This window comes from Hevea brasiliensis, chromosome 8, assembly GCF_030052815.1.
Source record: "Hevea brasiliensis isolate MT/VB/25A 57/8 chromosome 8, ASM3005281v1, whole genome shotgun sequence".
NCBI classification, from domain to species: Eukaryota; Viridiplantae; Streptophyta; class Magnoliopsida; order Malpighiales; family Euphorbiaceae; genus Hevea; species Hevea brasiliensis.
This window is the reverse complement of record NC_079500.1, coordinates 13,986,265-14,002,083: the sequence shown is the minus strand read 5'-3', so window position 1 is coordinate 14,002,083 and position 15,819 is coordinate 13,986,265. Positions and strand designations below refer to the sequence as shown.

General features: G+C 32.7%; 2 protein-coding genes across 2 annotated transcripts; one reads left to right on the top strand and one right to left on the bottom strand.

The window, feature by feature from the left end:
• The first annotated feature begins 1,032 nt into the window (after window positions 1–1,032).
• On the top strand, window positions 1,033–5,343 carry LOC131182063 (disease resistance protein RPV1-like). Its single transcript, XM_058150693.1, has 7 exons — window positions 1,033–1,636; window positions 1,877–2,936; window positions 3,097–3,393; window positions 3,483–4,075; window positions 4,141–4,834; window positions 4,920–5,252; window positions 5,338–5,343. Exons 1-7 carry the CDS (start codon window positions 1,146–1,148, stop codon window positions 5,341–5,343), a joined length of 3,474 nt encoding a protein of 1,157 aa, XP_058006676.1. The 5' UTR covers window positions 1,033–1,145.
• A 947-nt stretch (window positions 5,344–6,290) lies between these two features.
• On the bottom strand, window positions 6,291–7,140 carry LOC131182062 (protein VACUOLELESS GAMETOPHYTES-like). Its single transcript, XM_058150692.1, has one exon. The coding sequence runs from the start codon at window positions 7,138–7,140 to the stop codon at window positions 6,358–6,360; it is 783 nt and encodes a 260-aa protein (XP_058006675.1). The 3' UTR covers window positions 6,291–6,357.
• Between the last annotated feature and the right edge of the window lie 8,679 nt (window positions 7,141–15,819).

The following is a 15,819-nucleotide window of genomic DNA, read 5'->3' as shown; positions in this document are numbered from 1 at the left end:
TGCCTTATTCACTCATTATTTTATAAATAATTATTTTTTAATATTAATAAATATTTAATTATTCATAAACGAATTTTTTTAAAATAATCCTCTAAAAAACATTTTTTAGAAAAATATTAAATCAATGAAATTTTAAATATTTAAACAAATATTACATAATGATTAATTACACATTGATTAAAGAAATTAATATATTCATATCAAATTTTTTTTTTTATAAATATGTACAAATTGAGAATTTTAGACACCAATATATATTTATATTATAAAATTTGAACATAAAATAACCAATATTAATAAAAAATATTTTTGAAAATTTATAATAGTTAGATTTTTTAAAACATAAATAAAGAAAAAATTATTATTTTCTTATTCTATTCTTTCATTTAAAGATAGAAACAATAAATAATATAGGATATTAATATGGAGAGCTATTTTAAGTTGAATTTAAATATTTTTTATTCATAAAAAAATTTTACTTAAGGGTGTTTAAGACTCTTTATAAATTATTTATTAAATTGGTTATGGCTCTAACAAATTAGATTGTGGAAATAGATTCTCCACAAAATTTTATATTAAAATGTTATATCAATATTATTATAGTAGTTTCAATAATGCATATTTATGTACATTTACACAACCATTTATTAATTATATAAAAATTGTGTTTAATAGATAAAAATAGAAGTTGGAGTGTTCAAGAAGCTGAACTAAAATTTAAGGTGCCACTAAATGAGAAAAAAAAAATGCTTGTAAATTTCTTCCAAACACAGCCTAAAAATATCTTTTGCAAGTGGCAAGAATTTCCATTGACGTTGACCAAAAGCAAAGTGACATCAAGGCTATGTTTGGGGAGAAAGGAAATGAAACTCGTAAATTTGATCATTATTGTGCCCCTTCCAAACAATCGTAAAGCAATATAAACCTATCAACCTCTTGCTAATAAATTTTCAACAAAATTAGGTAGGCAAATTAATAAGAATTATTGTGTTTTGCTTTTGTGCTTTAGCATTAGTAAAAGCGATTTTTTTTTTTCACTGGAAAGATTAACCAAAATTTCGCATTTTCTCAGCACAAACAAAAACATTGTCTTCCTCTTTCCTTTATACAGTTTGTTGTGTTCCCTTTTACTATTATCAGGAATTATGGCTTCTTCTTCTTCTTCTTCCTTGATCACTCTTCCATCGAAGAAGTACGATGTGTTCATTAGTTTTAGAGGTGCCGATATCCGCGATGGTTTTCTCAGCCATTTGCGGGAGGCTTTGCGCCAAAACGAAGTCAATACCTTTGTGGATGAAAAACTTGATAGAGGAGAAGAGATCTCATCCTCCCTCTTGGAAATAATTGAAGAGTCATACTTTTCGTTGGTCATTTTTTCAGAAAATTATGCTTATTCTCCCTGGTGTTTGGAAGAACTTGTGAAGATACTTGAGTGCAAGAAAGACATGGAACAAATGGTTCTACCGGTTTTCTACCGTATAGATCCAACCCATGTTCAAGAACTTACAGGTAGCTTTGGAGCCGCACTTGCTAAGCATAGAGAAGATTTCACGAACTCGTTAGACACGGTGGAGAGCTGGTGCCAAGCTTTGAAAGAAATTGCTGAGATAGCAGGGTTGGTTTCCCGTGACATTAGGCAAGTTACTTTTTATTTGTTTTCTATTTAACCTACAAAGATACTAAAACATATTAATTTTTTTTTATTATAACCTTTAATCACGTGTTGACTTCGAGTTCCAATCAAGGTAAATAATAAAAAAAAAAGGCATTTAAATCGTGATTGATCATTTAAAATTGTCTTCATATCATGATGAATTTTTTTATTGATTTTCTTCACGTGTTGTGGTTGATCATTTGGTTTTTTTTACTTGTGCAGGCCTGATTCCGAGCTAATTGAGGAAATTGTCAAACACATTTCAGAAAAATTAAATGATGTGTTTCCATGTGATTCTTGTGATGAAGGGTTAGTTGGAATTGATTCCCGTGTCAAGGATGCTGAATCCTTATTATGCCTGGAGTCTGTGCGTGTTTTAGGAATATGGGGGATGGGTGGAATAGGAAAAACCACCATTGCTGAGAAATTATTTGAACGAATTTCTGGTCAATTCAATAGGCGATGCTTTGCTGCAAATGTCAGGGAAAAGTTTGAAAAGTGCGGACCAGATACAGTACGACAGGAAATCCTTTTTCAAGTATTAGGAAGGGAAACTTGTAATTTAGGTCCGCCCATCAGGAGAAGGCTGCCAAGAGAAAAAGTTCTCATTGCTCTTGATGATGTGAGTGATTCAGATCAAATAGAACGTTCCATAGGGAAACCGGCTATCTATGGTCCAGGGAGTAAATTCATTATAACAAGCAGAGATAAACAACTGCTTAGGAACATGCAGGCTCAAATATATGAAGTTGAGAAATTGAATGACTGTGAAGCTTCTTGGCTTTTTGGCTTCCATGCCTTCAAACAAGATGATGTAGGAAAAGAATATATGGTGTTTTCAAAGAAGGCAGTTAAATATGCTCAAGGCAATCCATTAGCCATTAAAGTTTTGGGTTCCAATTTATATAGTAGAAGTGTGAAAGAATGGGCAGATGAATTAGAAAAATTGGAAGGTACATCTGATGAAAAAGTTCAGAGAATATTGAGACTAAGTTATGATGCTCTATCTGCATATGACAAGGAAATTTTTCTTGACATAGTGTGCTTCTTCGAAGGGGAAGATAAAGTTCGTGTTGAAAATATACTGGGTACCCCTGGCTCAATAATTGGAATCAGTCGTCTAGCTGATATGTCCCTTATTTCTATTGCAAATAACAAGTTACATATTCATGACTTGCTGCAACAAATGGGCAAGGATATTACTTGCGAGGAAAAACAGATTGGACAACGTAGCAGACTGTGGCATCCTAAGGATATATGTTACCTGTTGACAAGAGCTGAGGCAAGAATTAAATACTTGGATATATTTTTCAAGTTCTTTGAGATTTTACTCTTTTTTCCTTTTTCCCTTTCTTTTGACATTGGCATGAAATGCCTATAATACTAGTGTGCACCTTTTTCATATATTTGAATCTAATTTACTCTTTGGTTGTTTTAAGCAGGGGACTGGAGCAAATAAAGGTATATCGCTGGACATGTCCAATATCAGAGAGGTGGAACTAAGTCCTACGGTCTTTGAGAGAACGTACAATCTCAAGTTTCTCAAGTTCTACTGTTCAGTACTCAGTCAAAACAGAGTAAACTTCTCGGAAGGACTCAAATTTCTTCCAGATGAGCTAAGGTTACTGCACTGGTATCAATACCCTTTGAAATATGTGCCATTGAGTTCATGTGCTGAGAACCTTGTTGATCTTTGCTTGACTAATAGCAAAATTAGGGAACTTTGGAATGGAGTTCAGGTAGTCTTCTATACTTCTTCATATACTTTCAAAGTGTCTTCAATTTGGTCCATCTCCCTAACATGTATATCTTCACATTTTCATTACAGCATCTTGGAAATTTGAAATATGTTAACCTCAGCTTCTCTGAGGATCTAATCAGAATTCCAGACTTGTCTGGATGCCCAAATCTTGAGGTTCTTAATTTGCTTACATGTACAAGTTTGGTTGAAATTCCCCCATCTATAAAATGTTTGAGCAAACTTACTTCACTGTTTCTATCAAGTTGTGCAAGTCTTTGCGATTTACCGAGCTTGCTTCATTTGAAAAGTCTTAAGGTTCTTTTCGTACAGAATTGCCCAAAAATCATGGAGTTTCCAGTGGTTCCATGTGATATAAGGAGTTTATATATGAGTACAAATGCAATAGAGCAAGTGCCCTCTTCAATTGGGGGTCTCTCTCATCTTTTTTTGTTGGATTTGGGTTGGTCGACGGGGCTTGAAAGTCTTCCAGACAGCATTTGCAATCTCAAATCTCTCAGAGAATTTCGTATCGGTTGCTGTGAGAACCTAAAGGAACTTCCGGAGAACTTGGGGAATTTAGAATCTCTAGAGAAGATTTCAGCAGATGGCTCTGCTATAAAAGAATTACCAGACAGCATTTGCAATCTGAAAAACTGGCGACATTATCAGTTGAGAACTGCGTGAATCTCCTTGGTCTGCCAGCAAACCTGGGGAATTTAAAGTCTCTAGAGAATCTTTGTGCCAGTGGTACTGGTATAAAAGAATTACCAGAAAGCATTTGCAGTCTGCAAAATCTTGCAGCCTTATTTCTTGGCAATTGTGTAAATCTGCAGGGTCTGCCAGAAAACATTGGTAATTTAGAATCTCTAAAGGTGCTTCAGGCATATGGTACTGGTATAAAAAAATTACCGGACAGCTTTGGCAATCTGAAACAACTTATAGTGGTTGACATTTCTGACTGCGTAGTTCTGCATGGACTGCCAGAGAGCTTTGGGAATTTAGAATCTTTGCGGCGTATTACGGCATCTGGCTCTGGTATAAAAACACTACCATCTTTGACAGGGTTTCCTCTTCTAGTGGTGGCTAATCTAGATTTTTGTGGCCTGCTAGAATTTCCTAGCACTCTTTGCCATATAGTGTCATTGAAAGAATTGTACATTGGTGGAAATAATTTCGAGACAATACCAGATACCATCAAAAAACTTTCAAGACTAGTTCAACTTGAATTAAGTGATTGCATGAGACTAAAATATTTGCCAGAGCTTCCATCTCTCAGCATATTATCTGCAAATAATTGCACTTGTCTTGAATCAGCATCCTGTTTATTCCAACTCCAGAGTATTAAAGCTTTACAATTTGGCAACTGCATCAATTTGGATGGGGATGAATGCAGTAAAATTGTGGACCATTTATTGGCAACTTCTTGGCAGAGGGAAGTGGTATATCTCTCTTTCTTTCTCCGTATCATAAGACCTTTTAGTGTCTTATTTGTTATTTTTTTATTTTTTTTCATATTGTTGGTAGAGTTTATCATACTATATGGTAAATGTGTGTAACAAGATTTTTCATGTAGCACAGGCGTTATGTTTCCCTGGAAGTGAAGTGCCACAATGGATCAAGTATCAGAATGACTCTGGATCTTCTTTCTTTTTGTCATTTAGACAACTGGAGCTGGTGAAATCTACCTGTTTCACATTTTGTGCTGTTTTTGATCCCAAAGTTTGTCATCCTTATCGTTTCCTAAGAATTGGATACACAGTCCATTTCATAAACGAGTCTGGACATAGCCAATATCAATTTGATCGCTATTGGGATGAAAATAATTTTCTTCTTGGTTATGGTTGGACGGATAGAATGGTTGTTCATTCAGAAAACATCTCCTTTTGGCGTTCTTCTCTTAATTTCATACAGAATAGCATGGTCTTCCAATTTTTTGTTGAAGATATGAAAGGACGACGCAGTTACGATGGGATAGTTAAGTGTTGTATCCATCTAGAGGAGGAGGAGGAGCCTCCCCTTAAAAGACTGAAACATGGCGATGAACAACCACCTCAGGTTACTTTTAAAGCGCTGGGCGGTGGATATGATTTCTCTCTTGATATAAATACTCTCACTTGCTAATAATCGCCAAAGAACATGTCGTTTTCCTCTCCAAACGGAATGGATGATAGGAAGATATGTTTCTTGTCCTCAATTCTGGCTTACAGGGAAGTGTGCAAACCTATGTTTCTAAGGTGAGACTAATGTTAAAGAGTGAGACTAATGTTAAATCTTTATAAACTTTCAAAACATTTGTTTTGCTCATATCAGCATTGAGATTTGGTACAATTTTCGTTTGAATTGCAAGTTTTTACTCTCTTGGGTGGCAGGTCCTGCAATTACAAGGATGCAAAATGAATGCGGACTGGTTTCAGCAGAGCCAAGGATTATGTGGGATAAATCATTTACAATCAGAGTGTGAGATAGATGTTCAATTGATTGCTTGTCAAGAAAGCATTTCTTTGATAGGAAGAATCTGCATTGCCAGAGCTAATACATTAGGAATTGCATACATAACTTTGCTTATAAATTTTATTTAGTATTCGCTGGAGCAAGAAGAAGATAAAGGGTTAATATAATCCTTAGTCCTAGCTACTAAATAACTTGATTAACCATTTTGGATCAGGTGATTTAAGACTGAAAGTTATTTAAGTCAGTTAAGTCAGTTGGGCTAGGGTGTTTATTATTATTATTATTTTGCAGGTTAGCCAGCATAGTAGACTGTCATATCATTAAATAGTGTACATTGTACAGTTATATTGTGGTTACCTATAGACTGGAGCCTAAATTTCTGATAGCTAAGGGAATACTTTGAGTGCAGCTTATTGCCCCTTTTATGTCTTTTTACAGCCTTGTTTGACGTTTAATTTGTTGGAAGTCATGCAAACTAAACGAAGACAAACAAAGATGACTATATTGAAATTTAGTTGACGTAATCAAGCCAACGCCATGCCCACGTCATTAGATTTGCGGATGCCATCAGTCTGGTTCTGTTCAACTGATTTTGCAATCTCATCATCTCAAGCTGATCTTCCATCATCTGATTTGCTGCTTGCCTAATTGGATCCAATGCATCATTAGCTCCTTTTGGTTGCCCACCCACCATTTCCTGTGTCTCTAGCTGGTTTTGATTTAATCCTGTCCCTTGATCAGTCTTCACACAGTTCAAATGCCAATCAAACGCACAATCAACACATTTGTAGGTCCAAAAACTCTTGTCCACTCCACCGTACTCATCACGCACAATGGAAATGTTCCCATTCCCATCATAAGGAATATCAAAGGTGAGTTTAAGCTCATGAGGGTGTGCATCAATAATGACTGTGCTAGGTAAATCGGCACAATGGGTATGCAAATCAAACTCACATTGAGCACAGCTAAAGCTGAAGGAGCTTCTAGGAACCCCACATGCATCGTATGAATAGGACCCATAAGAATATGTTGGGGTAGGAAGGAGGGTTAGTGAGTGAGAATTGTGAGATGTGTGGCGACGCCAGCGTGTTAGATTGAGGCATTGGTCATGGAGGAAATATTTGCATGAAAGGCAACCATGAGACGGTTCAATAGCAATAATTAGTCTTTCACAGGCCATGCACTTGATTTCTTCACTTTCTTCATCAAAGTGAAGAGGTGTCAAGAGATGCCAATGGCGGATTTTTTTTTTTTTTCTTGATAAGCATCTATGGGTGAAATGCTGATATCCCATCTCTCTTTTAATTTTCTGTCTCTTCGTGATTTGGAGGTTACTGTTTTTATATTTTAAATAAATAAAATTAGTACAAATTATTAATAAAAGAATTTTTTAGGGACCGATTTAATCGGTTGAAAATAAATTTTAATTAGGTTTAGCGTAAGTTTGAGTATTAAAAATATTAATCAAGTTCGAAATCAAATAAGATGATTTTCGCGAATACCTTACTCATTGTCATTCTTATATAAGTTATACAATATATATTATGTCTCAGATTATGATGGACCGTATAAAAATTTCTTGGTAGGCAGGTCTTATGGTATAAAACTAACAGGCTTATTCTAAAGTCTAGGCCAGTTTCTTTTTTTTTGCCACCTTCGATAGATATAGAATTCTTTAAGGTAAGAAAAATAATACAAAGTTCATTTGCTCCAAAAGATTAAGAGCATATTTTTAAAATCAAAATCGAATCACAATAAAAAAATTCGAATTAAAACAATTCAGATCGATTTATTTATTCAAACCGAATAGTACTCGCCCTTATCTCTCTCCTTTTTTTCTTTTCTAGTCCTCCCGATCATTTTTTTTTTCATATTTCTTTTGCCTTGCTATAAAATTCCCACTTCGACCTCTTTTTTAACTTTTTTACTATAGAACGTTAAAGAGTTGTGCTCACACAATGGCTTCGCATATGCATTATGTGGTTGCTCCAAAGATGTTGACTGATCTTTCTCTGGAATGGAATTCCATAATAATAATAATAATAATAATAATACTTTTTAATAAAAAAAAAATAACCATAAAATTCACCTTTGCTTATATTCTACAGAATTCTAAATATATTTTCTTCTATGTCTTTTTTACTATTATTTTTTTCAACATTTCTCTTGCACATTATGATGATATTAGAAGTAGGTGTCACAATAAGTAAAAAAAAAAAAAAAAAAAAAATCTGAATATATATCACAAAATTATTACCATTATTTATTTAATATCAAAATATTTTTTAAACTAATTATCAAACTCTATTTAAATTTTTTTTTCTTTTATTTCCCACTATTTCGACTTTCACATTTTCTTTTCTAATAATTAAATTTCTTCTGCTACAAAAAATCATATTTACATATATTTTTTTTTTTATATATTTTTCATCGACTCTCTCTATGACTCATAAAATTATTTTTTACAAAACTATACGCAAATTTAAACATATCTTATGATAGCTCACCAAACTTATAGCTATATATGTATAATAAAATAGTAAGATAGTTGAAAATGAAAATAAATAAATTAATAAATTAATAAAACTTTCAGCTGAGAGTTTATAAAAAAAAAAAAAAAAATTAAAGCACTCGCAGTTGAGAACTTAGGAGAGAGGTAGCAAACTCATAAGACCTGAAATTTAAAAGTTGAATTGGGCATTTGGCAAAATAATAATAATAATAATAATAATAATAATAATAATAATAATAATAATAATAATAATAATCAATTGGACTAAAAATATTAAACATTTAAATAAATAATTATAAATATTTTTTAATTATGATTAAACAAGTTATTTATAATAAATTATCTAATAATAAATTGTGAGATCTATATATTTAATAAATGTATTCTATCATACATTTTATTAGATTTATGATGAATTTAGGCAAAAAAAATTCATCAAGATAATACATGATAGTAGAGATAGTTAACTTAACCCTCGGCCATTTGTGACATCAAGGCTTTGTTTGGGAGAGAAAGTAAATGGAAAAAAAAAAGTAAACACATAAATTAAAATTCTAAGTTAAACTTTACATAAAAAATTCATTGGCAATTTTAATTTTTATTATGATTTATTTAATATTTATATTTATATTTTTATAGTTACAGATCCTTAATTGAATAAATTATTGTCATGCATATATTAATAAAATAAAAAATATTGAATACTCTATCCATTCTCTCCAGCCACTGCTCTGCCTCTAGAGGATCTACTGTACCCTTGAATTCTGTAGCCCCATATTTCAATAGCTTATCATATTGTCTGGCTGGAGCCTGAGGTTGCACCACAGGAGTCTGAAGTGGAGCTTGAATAGGCATACTTACAGCCATCTGTTGGAACATAGCAGCCATCTGCTAGGCGACCAGCAGAAAATACGGCATTTGTGGGGCCGGTGCCACTAAACCACTAACATTTTGGAGAGCTGGGGCTTCCTCTTGTGCCTCAGCCTCCACAGATTGCTCAACTGAGCGGTCCCCTTCTTTTATTACAATTTGGGGGTAGGATATCTTCTGGACAAATAACACAAGGAGATTCCGCTCCGTTAGTTCATATTTATAATGTAATGCACTGTATGTAATAAATAAGGACATTGAACAGTTGTACTCATCAAAGAAATAGACAAAGTCACAAGTAAAAACATACTTTAAAAATTTGCTCTGATACCACTAAAACATGTCACACCTTACTCCTCTGTAAGGCATAACATGATCCCATAGTATACTTAATGAATTACTGACTCTGTCTACCGATAACCCATTAAATATACTACAAGAGATTTTAAAAAAATTTTCTCACTTTTTTAAAGTGGTGAGCTTTTATTGCAGGTATTACAAATATTTACTTGAAGTTTTAAGACTAGTTAAAATTTTTGTTCATTTTTATTTTTCCGTAAATTTTAGAAAAATTTCGGCATAGTGCCGGCTGTATTTGAGAAAAACAAAAAATTTTACCTGTAGAAAACACTTCCAAATATATCACTTCAACCAAAATCAACCACCAAATTCAACTCAACACAATTTCTCCCAACTCCATAATTCAAATCAATATTTCACAACTCAAAATGTCAATTCAATTATTTTCAAAATTAGTAATAATTAAATTTATACACATTGCATTAAAGAAAAATTCATTTAAATTCATCAACCCAAAAATTACATCAGAAAATCCAAAATAATATTATTACAAAATCTACACAACTGTTTAAGACCAGTTTATATATGTACATACAGTTACATACACCAAAATAAACATTACAATAAGGGTATAAAATTATACCCGATAAAATCTCAAGGATGTAGCTCCGAGATCCTCAGCAGCTCACTTTGCTGCTCTACTAGTCTCTCTATCTGCGATAGCAATAAACAGCCATTGCTCAGTACTATAACTCAATGGTGCACAACATACTAAAATAACATTTTATGCATAATTCAAATCACATTTATTCAAATATGGTGCTGAAAATGAAAAGTAGATACAAAAGACAATTTATAATTTTAGTCAAAACAGTCTCATTTCGGAAGTCTCAAAACAATTTAATAAAAACACACAGTTATATCATGCCATCAGAACAATGTTCATTTCAATAGCCAGAGGCTTATGAGGAATCACAAGGCTAGCTAGCTCAATCTATTGGTACCCATTGAATTTCTTCCTCTACTGGCACACACCTCAATACTTTAGTCAGAGAGGGAATCAAAATTCAAAACTAATTCCTACCACTAGTCATGCTAGTGAGGCATTCAAATATATGGTCATGACACTGTGGTTTCAAAACTATCTTAGCAATTTACAAAGCATTTATTGCCAAATCAAACACATACAATTAAACTTTATAACAATTTAGGTCAACACAATTTGTTCATTTCAATCACAAAGTTGCAATAAAAATAAATCACAATTCATTTTATACAATTGCAAAAGAAATTTAAAAACAAATTTTATATTGTGCACAAACCTTGTGCGAGTCGCCTCTAGGCCTTGACTCGATATCTCGGGTTCTTTTTCGGTATTCTTTTCAACTGGAATACATAATTTTACAGTGTTTCAGTATCAAAATTTATAATAAATCCACTAAAGAATTTCACAATTACTTATTTCGAGTCATAATATGCTTAAATTAACATTTTTAAAATTTTTCCTTTCGGGGTTACTATTCATGACACTATTAAAGTCAAATTGTTGACTTTCTCATGCTTAGTAGGTATGGGAATTTTAATTTCACCAACATACCACATTTTGGTTACCTAATTTGTTGGTTTTGGTTGTTTCCTCAAATTTTAAGTCTCTTAGGTGAAATTTTAAAATTTCAGATTTGGTGTCTTGTTTTGTACTGTTCCATTGGTCATGTTATTGTTGGAATTTGGTAAAGTGGTCTTCATAAAACTTGTTCCTTATTGTCTTAACTTTAATTTCCTTTTTGAATTACTCCATTTGGAGTTTTTTAGCCCAAGTTATGGCTATTTAAACATGGTTGGCCTGATTGGTCTAACCCAAAATTTCTAGGTACTTAATTTGGTTCTGGCAGTTTTGAATCACTAAGTTTGAGTAGCAAAATGACTGGGTTATGGGCAGAATTTGGGTTGTGTTCTTCATGAAAGTTGTAGTTCTATGTCATACCTTTCCAATGCCACAAAAATCAGGCCATTTGGACCTGTATAGCTCCAATTATGGCTAAATGGTCATTTTGGTACAGTGGTAGTGCACTACACCCGAGTTTGACCTAATTGTTCACTAGGCTATGGTTATTTTCTGGGCATGCTTCCTAAACGAAAAATGGTCCATTATGTGTCTAGTTTCATTCCCTATTAGCCTCACACCAATTGGGTTGATAAATTTTCAGTTTTGGTCCCTGAAAAGGACCTAGGTCAAGCTGCTAGAATCTGATCACTAACCAATCCGAATTGTAACTTGGTTCTAGCAATTCACATACACCACAAATGGTCACAATTGACCATTTCTCAACTCAAGTAAGGTCAATGGCATTAATTGACCAATTCCACAAATTTTTCCCAATTTCCAAGATGCCAAGAACCCTAATTACTCATTTATGTAATTCAATGAAATTAAAGTGTACATATATTGTCCATATAACTAATTTACCTCAATTAGCCATTTAATTTCATCAAAATCACTCAATTGCTAACCTCACTTAGGCTGGCCGAAATCCCAATTCCTCCCCCAACAATTGTTTTCTTTTCATTTTAAGTAACTTTCTTGGTTAATTAAGCCATAAACACAATAAATAAGCTAAAATTGTAAAGTTAAATTACATACCCACTAATGATATTGTCCGCTCTGGGCTGAAGCCCTCACGGTTTTAAAACGCGTCACTAGAGGTTACGAACCACCAACTTATAAACCCAGCATCTCTCCCGTGTTTTGTCGATGTGGGATTTGCCTAGGGTGTTACAATCCACCCCCCTTATGGGACTCAGCGTCCTCGCTGAGGTTTGCCCCACCATCGCTCAAGGTTGCACGCGGAGTGGCTCTGATACCACAAATGTAATGGCCCGGCCCACTAGTGATATTGTCCGCTTTGGGCTGAAGCCCTCACGGTTTTAAAACGCGTCACTAGAGGTTACGAACCACCAACTTATAAACCCAGCATCTCTCCCGTGTTTTGTCGATGTGGGATTTGCCTAGGGTGTTACAATAATGGCTCGGCCCACTAGTGATATTGTCCGCTCTGGGCCGAAGCCCTCACGGTTTTAAAACGCGTCACTATGGGTTACGAACCACCAACTTATAAACCCAGCATCTCTCCCGTGTTTTGTCGATGTGGGATTTGCCTAGGGTGTTACAATCCACCCCCCTTATGGGACTCAGCGTCCTCGCTGAGGTTTGCCCCACCATTGTTCAAGGTTGCACGCGAAGCGGCTCTGATACCACAAATGTAATGGCTCGGCCCACTAGTGATATTGTCCGCTCTGGGCCGAAGCCCTCACTGTTTTAAAACGCGTCACTATGGGTTACGAACCACCAACTTATAAACCCAGCATCTCTCCTGTGTTTTGTCGATGTGGGATTTACCTAGGGTGTTACAACATACCTCCACTTGAATTCCAATTCTCACTTCTTCTCCTCTTTTCTTCTTTCTTTCTTGCTTAATCACCTTGTCTAGTGTAGATTGGAAGCTTTTTAGGGTTTAGGGTTGGAATTTATGGGATAAAATCAAGTGATTCAAGCTTTAAAAGCTTGTTAATGGAGGTTGAGCAAATGGTGGGTTATGGGAGTGGTGGCTGCCGAAAATTTGGAGAAGAAGGAGTGATTTTTCTATTTTAATTTTAATGTATTTTATGTATTTCATATGCTTTTGACTTGGTCAATTTATTTAGGAAAATTAAAATTATTTATGATGTCACATATGAGCTCATCATGGTGATGCAATAACTTTTCTTTTCTCTTTTTTTATTTTCATTTATTTTTTTTCATTAGTTCTTTAATTTAATTTTCGATCCCGAAGTTTTTATTTCTCCGATTTTATTAGACAGTTAGGTCAGGAGTCAGCTCTAAGGGTGAATTGACCAAATTGCCCTTCGCTGGTTCAATCCGGTTTGCAAGTTATTCCATATTTCTTCCGGATCTCTGACCTAATTATTTGACCTACTTAACAATTATTTTCTGTGATTTTCTCTTTTCCATTGTGTTCGCAATAGTCCTAAGAACCGCGACATCACATTTTCTGGTTCAGAATTGGGGTTAAGACTGACCTCGCAGTCACTTCCCGAGAAGGTCACCCATCGCTGTGACTCCCGGCTCATTTAACTTTTTATGTTCTGTTTTTCTTACTTATATTTAACTATTTGGCAATTACTAATTATTTGCATTTAGGGCTTATCTACGTATCTTAGATGTAGTTCTAATCCCCTTAATTGTCCGGACCGACACGGGTCACCGGAACAGTGAAATATATCAGACTATACAAATAGGGGTGTTACAATAAATATATTTATAACATTATACATTACAATTACTAATATAAATATTTTTATAAACTAGCTATTCACGAGTTTATGAACGAGCCTTAAAATAAGCCTTTTACGAACTTATTCACAAGCCTGTTTAACGAGTCAGATCGCGAACCTATTTAGTGAGCCAAATCACGAGCCTGTTTAACGAGCCAACTCACAAGCCTGTAAATGAGTTGAGCTCGAACTCGAGCTTGAGCCAAATACTGCTAAGTTCAAGCTCCGCTTGTTTAAACGAGCCTAAAATTCGAGCTCGAGCTTAGCTTGTTTAGAAAATGAATTGAACTGAGCAGAGCTTTTATCAAGCCGAGTCTCGAGTAGCTCACAAGCAGCTTGATTCATTTATACTCCTATTTGTGCATATGGTGACTGAATTACCAAAAGGGTTGTATTTCTTAGTGAGAAATGAAGATCATTTCAATAAGGTTAAGAAAGCTACAAGGGTTGCATTTAAATGGGAGAAATTAAAGGGGTGCTTAGATGATTTACCTTTGTATGAACTTGCTATAGATAATTGTCAGCAAATTTCCAAATAGCTCTCCTACCATCAAGCATGTCAAGTCTTATTTGAATTTCTACATTATGACATCTCATTTTCTTTTTTTTTTTCTCCTTATCTTTTCAAATGTTATTTAAAATTTGTCGGGAAGAATGTGATTCTAAACGTGAAATTGGTATTTGACTAATAATCCTAGACTTCGAGAGTCCCACTTTATGAAAATTAAAGTTTGAAATGGCTATAGTCTAAGAAATAGTGTTTTAAATAGAGACAAAATCAAAATTGTCTAATAATCTTTCAATGAATGAAAGTTTATAGCATAGAATTTTGCTTAATAAATTACAATACAAAATTTTGTAATATTCCTAATGGAAGACGAGAAATTTAATTCCTAAAGTGCATAATTCGTTATTGTTTTCATATATTTAAAATCATTAACCATTTTAATGTTAAAGAAATTGTTGCAACAACTTTTAGTCAACAAAACTGTTGTGAGCAATATTGTATTATTATTAATGTAAAGAATTTTTACATTGTTTATCACTTCTATTATCGGAAAAAGTTATTTTTTTTGTTCATATGGAATATTTATGAGGTCTAAATTTTTTCTGCTCATGAATTTATAAATTTTAAACCTATTTTTCTATTTTTAAGTATTTTTGAGTTTTTTTTTCTATTTTTCTATGTTTTGATGGACATATTAGTATATTTCTTTTAAATTTAAAAATTAATATTTATTTATAATTAATTATGACTTTAAAAATCTAATCATATTAGTTATATTATTAAATATTAAAATTTTTTTGTATATTATTAATTTACTATTTTATGATATTTAATATTTAAAATTTTAAATATATAAAATATACTCAACAAATATATACCTAAACTAATTTATTAAATTATTTTCACAATATCTAATTTTTTTATAATCAAAATAATGTCTAAAATAAATAAAAATATCTTAATCAATATAATTATTTTTATATATAAATAATTAAATTAAATTATTAATAATGTAAACACGTGCAATGTACGAGCGTACTAGTAGTTTTATCTATTTTTAAGTTCTTAATATAGTTAACTTAAATTTATATGAAAGTAATTTATTAATAATTAACATTAAAAATATAAACTTATGTAATGCTTTTATAAAGAGGGACTAATTTAAATTTAAATCAAAAGGCTTGATAAATAAGTTAAATATGGACAAAAAATTTTAATTTTAAACATTGAAAAGCTACTTTATTTAGCGTTATGTTTGGAATCTTTATTAAAGAAAATAAAAAAAGAAAATAAAAATGAGAAAAATTAATTTTCTCTTCTGTCTGGATGTTATGAGTAAAGTAAGGGCAAAAGTATATATTTTTTTTAAATAATAAAATATTTATTTTTTATTTAAAATTAAAATAAATAATTATACAAATAAAAAATAATTTATTTACTTTTTATTTACT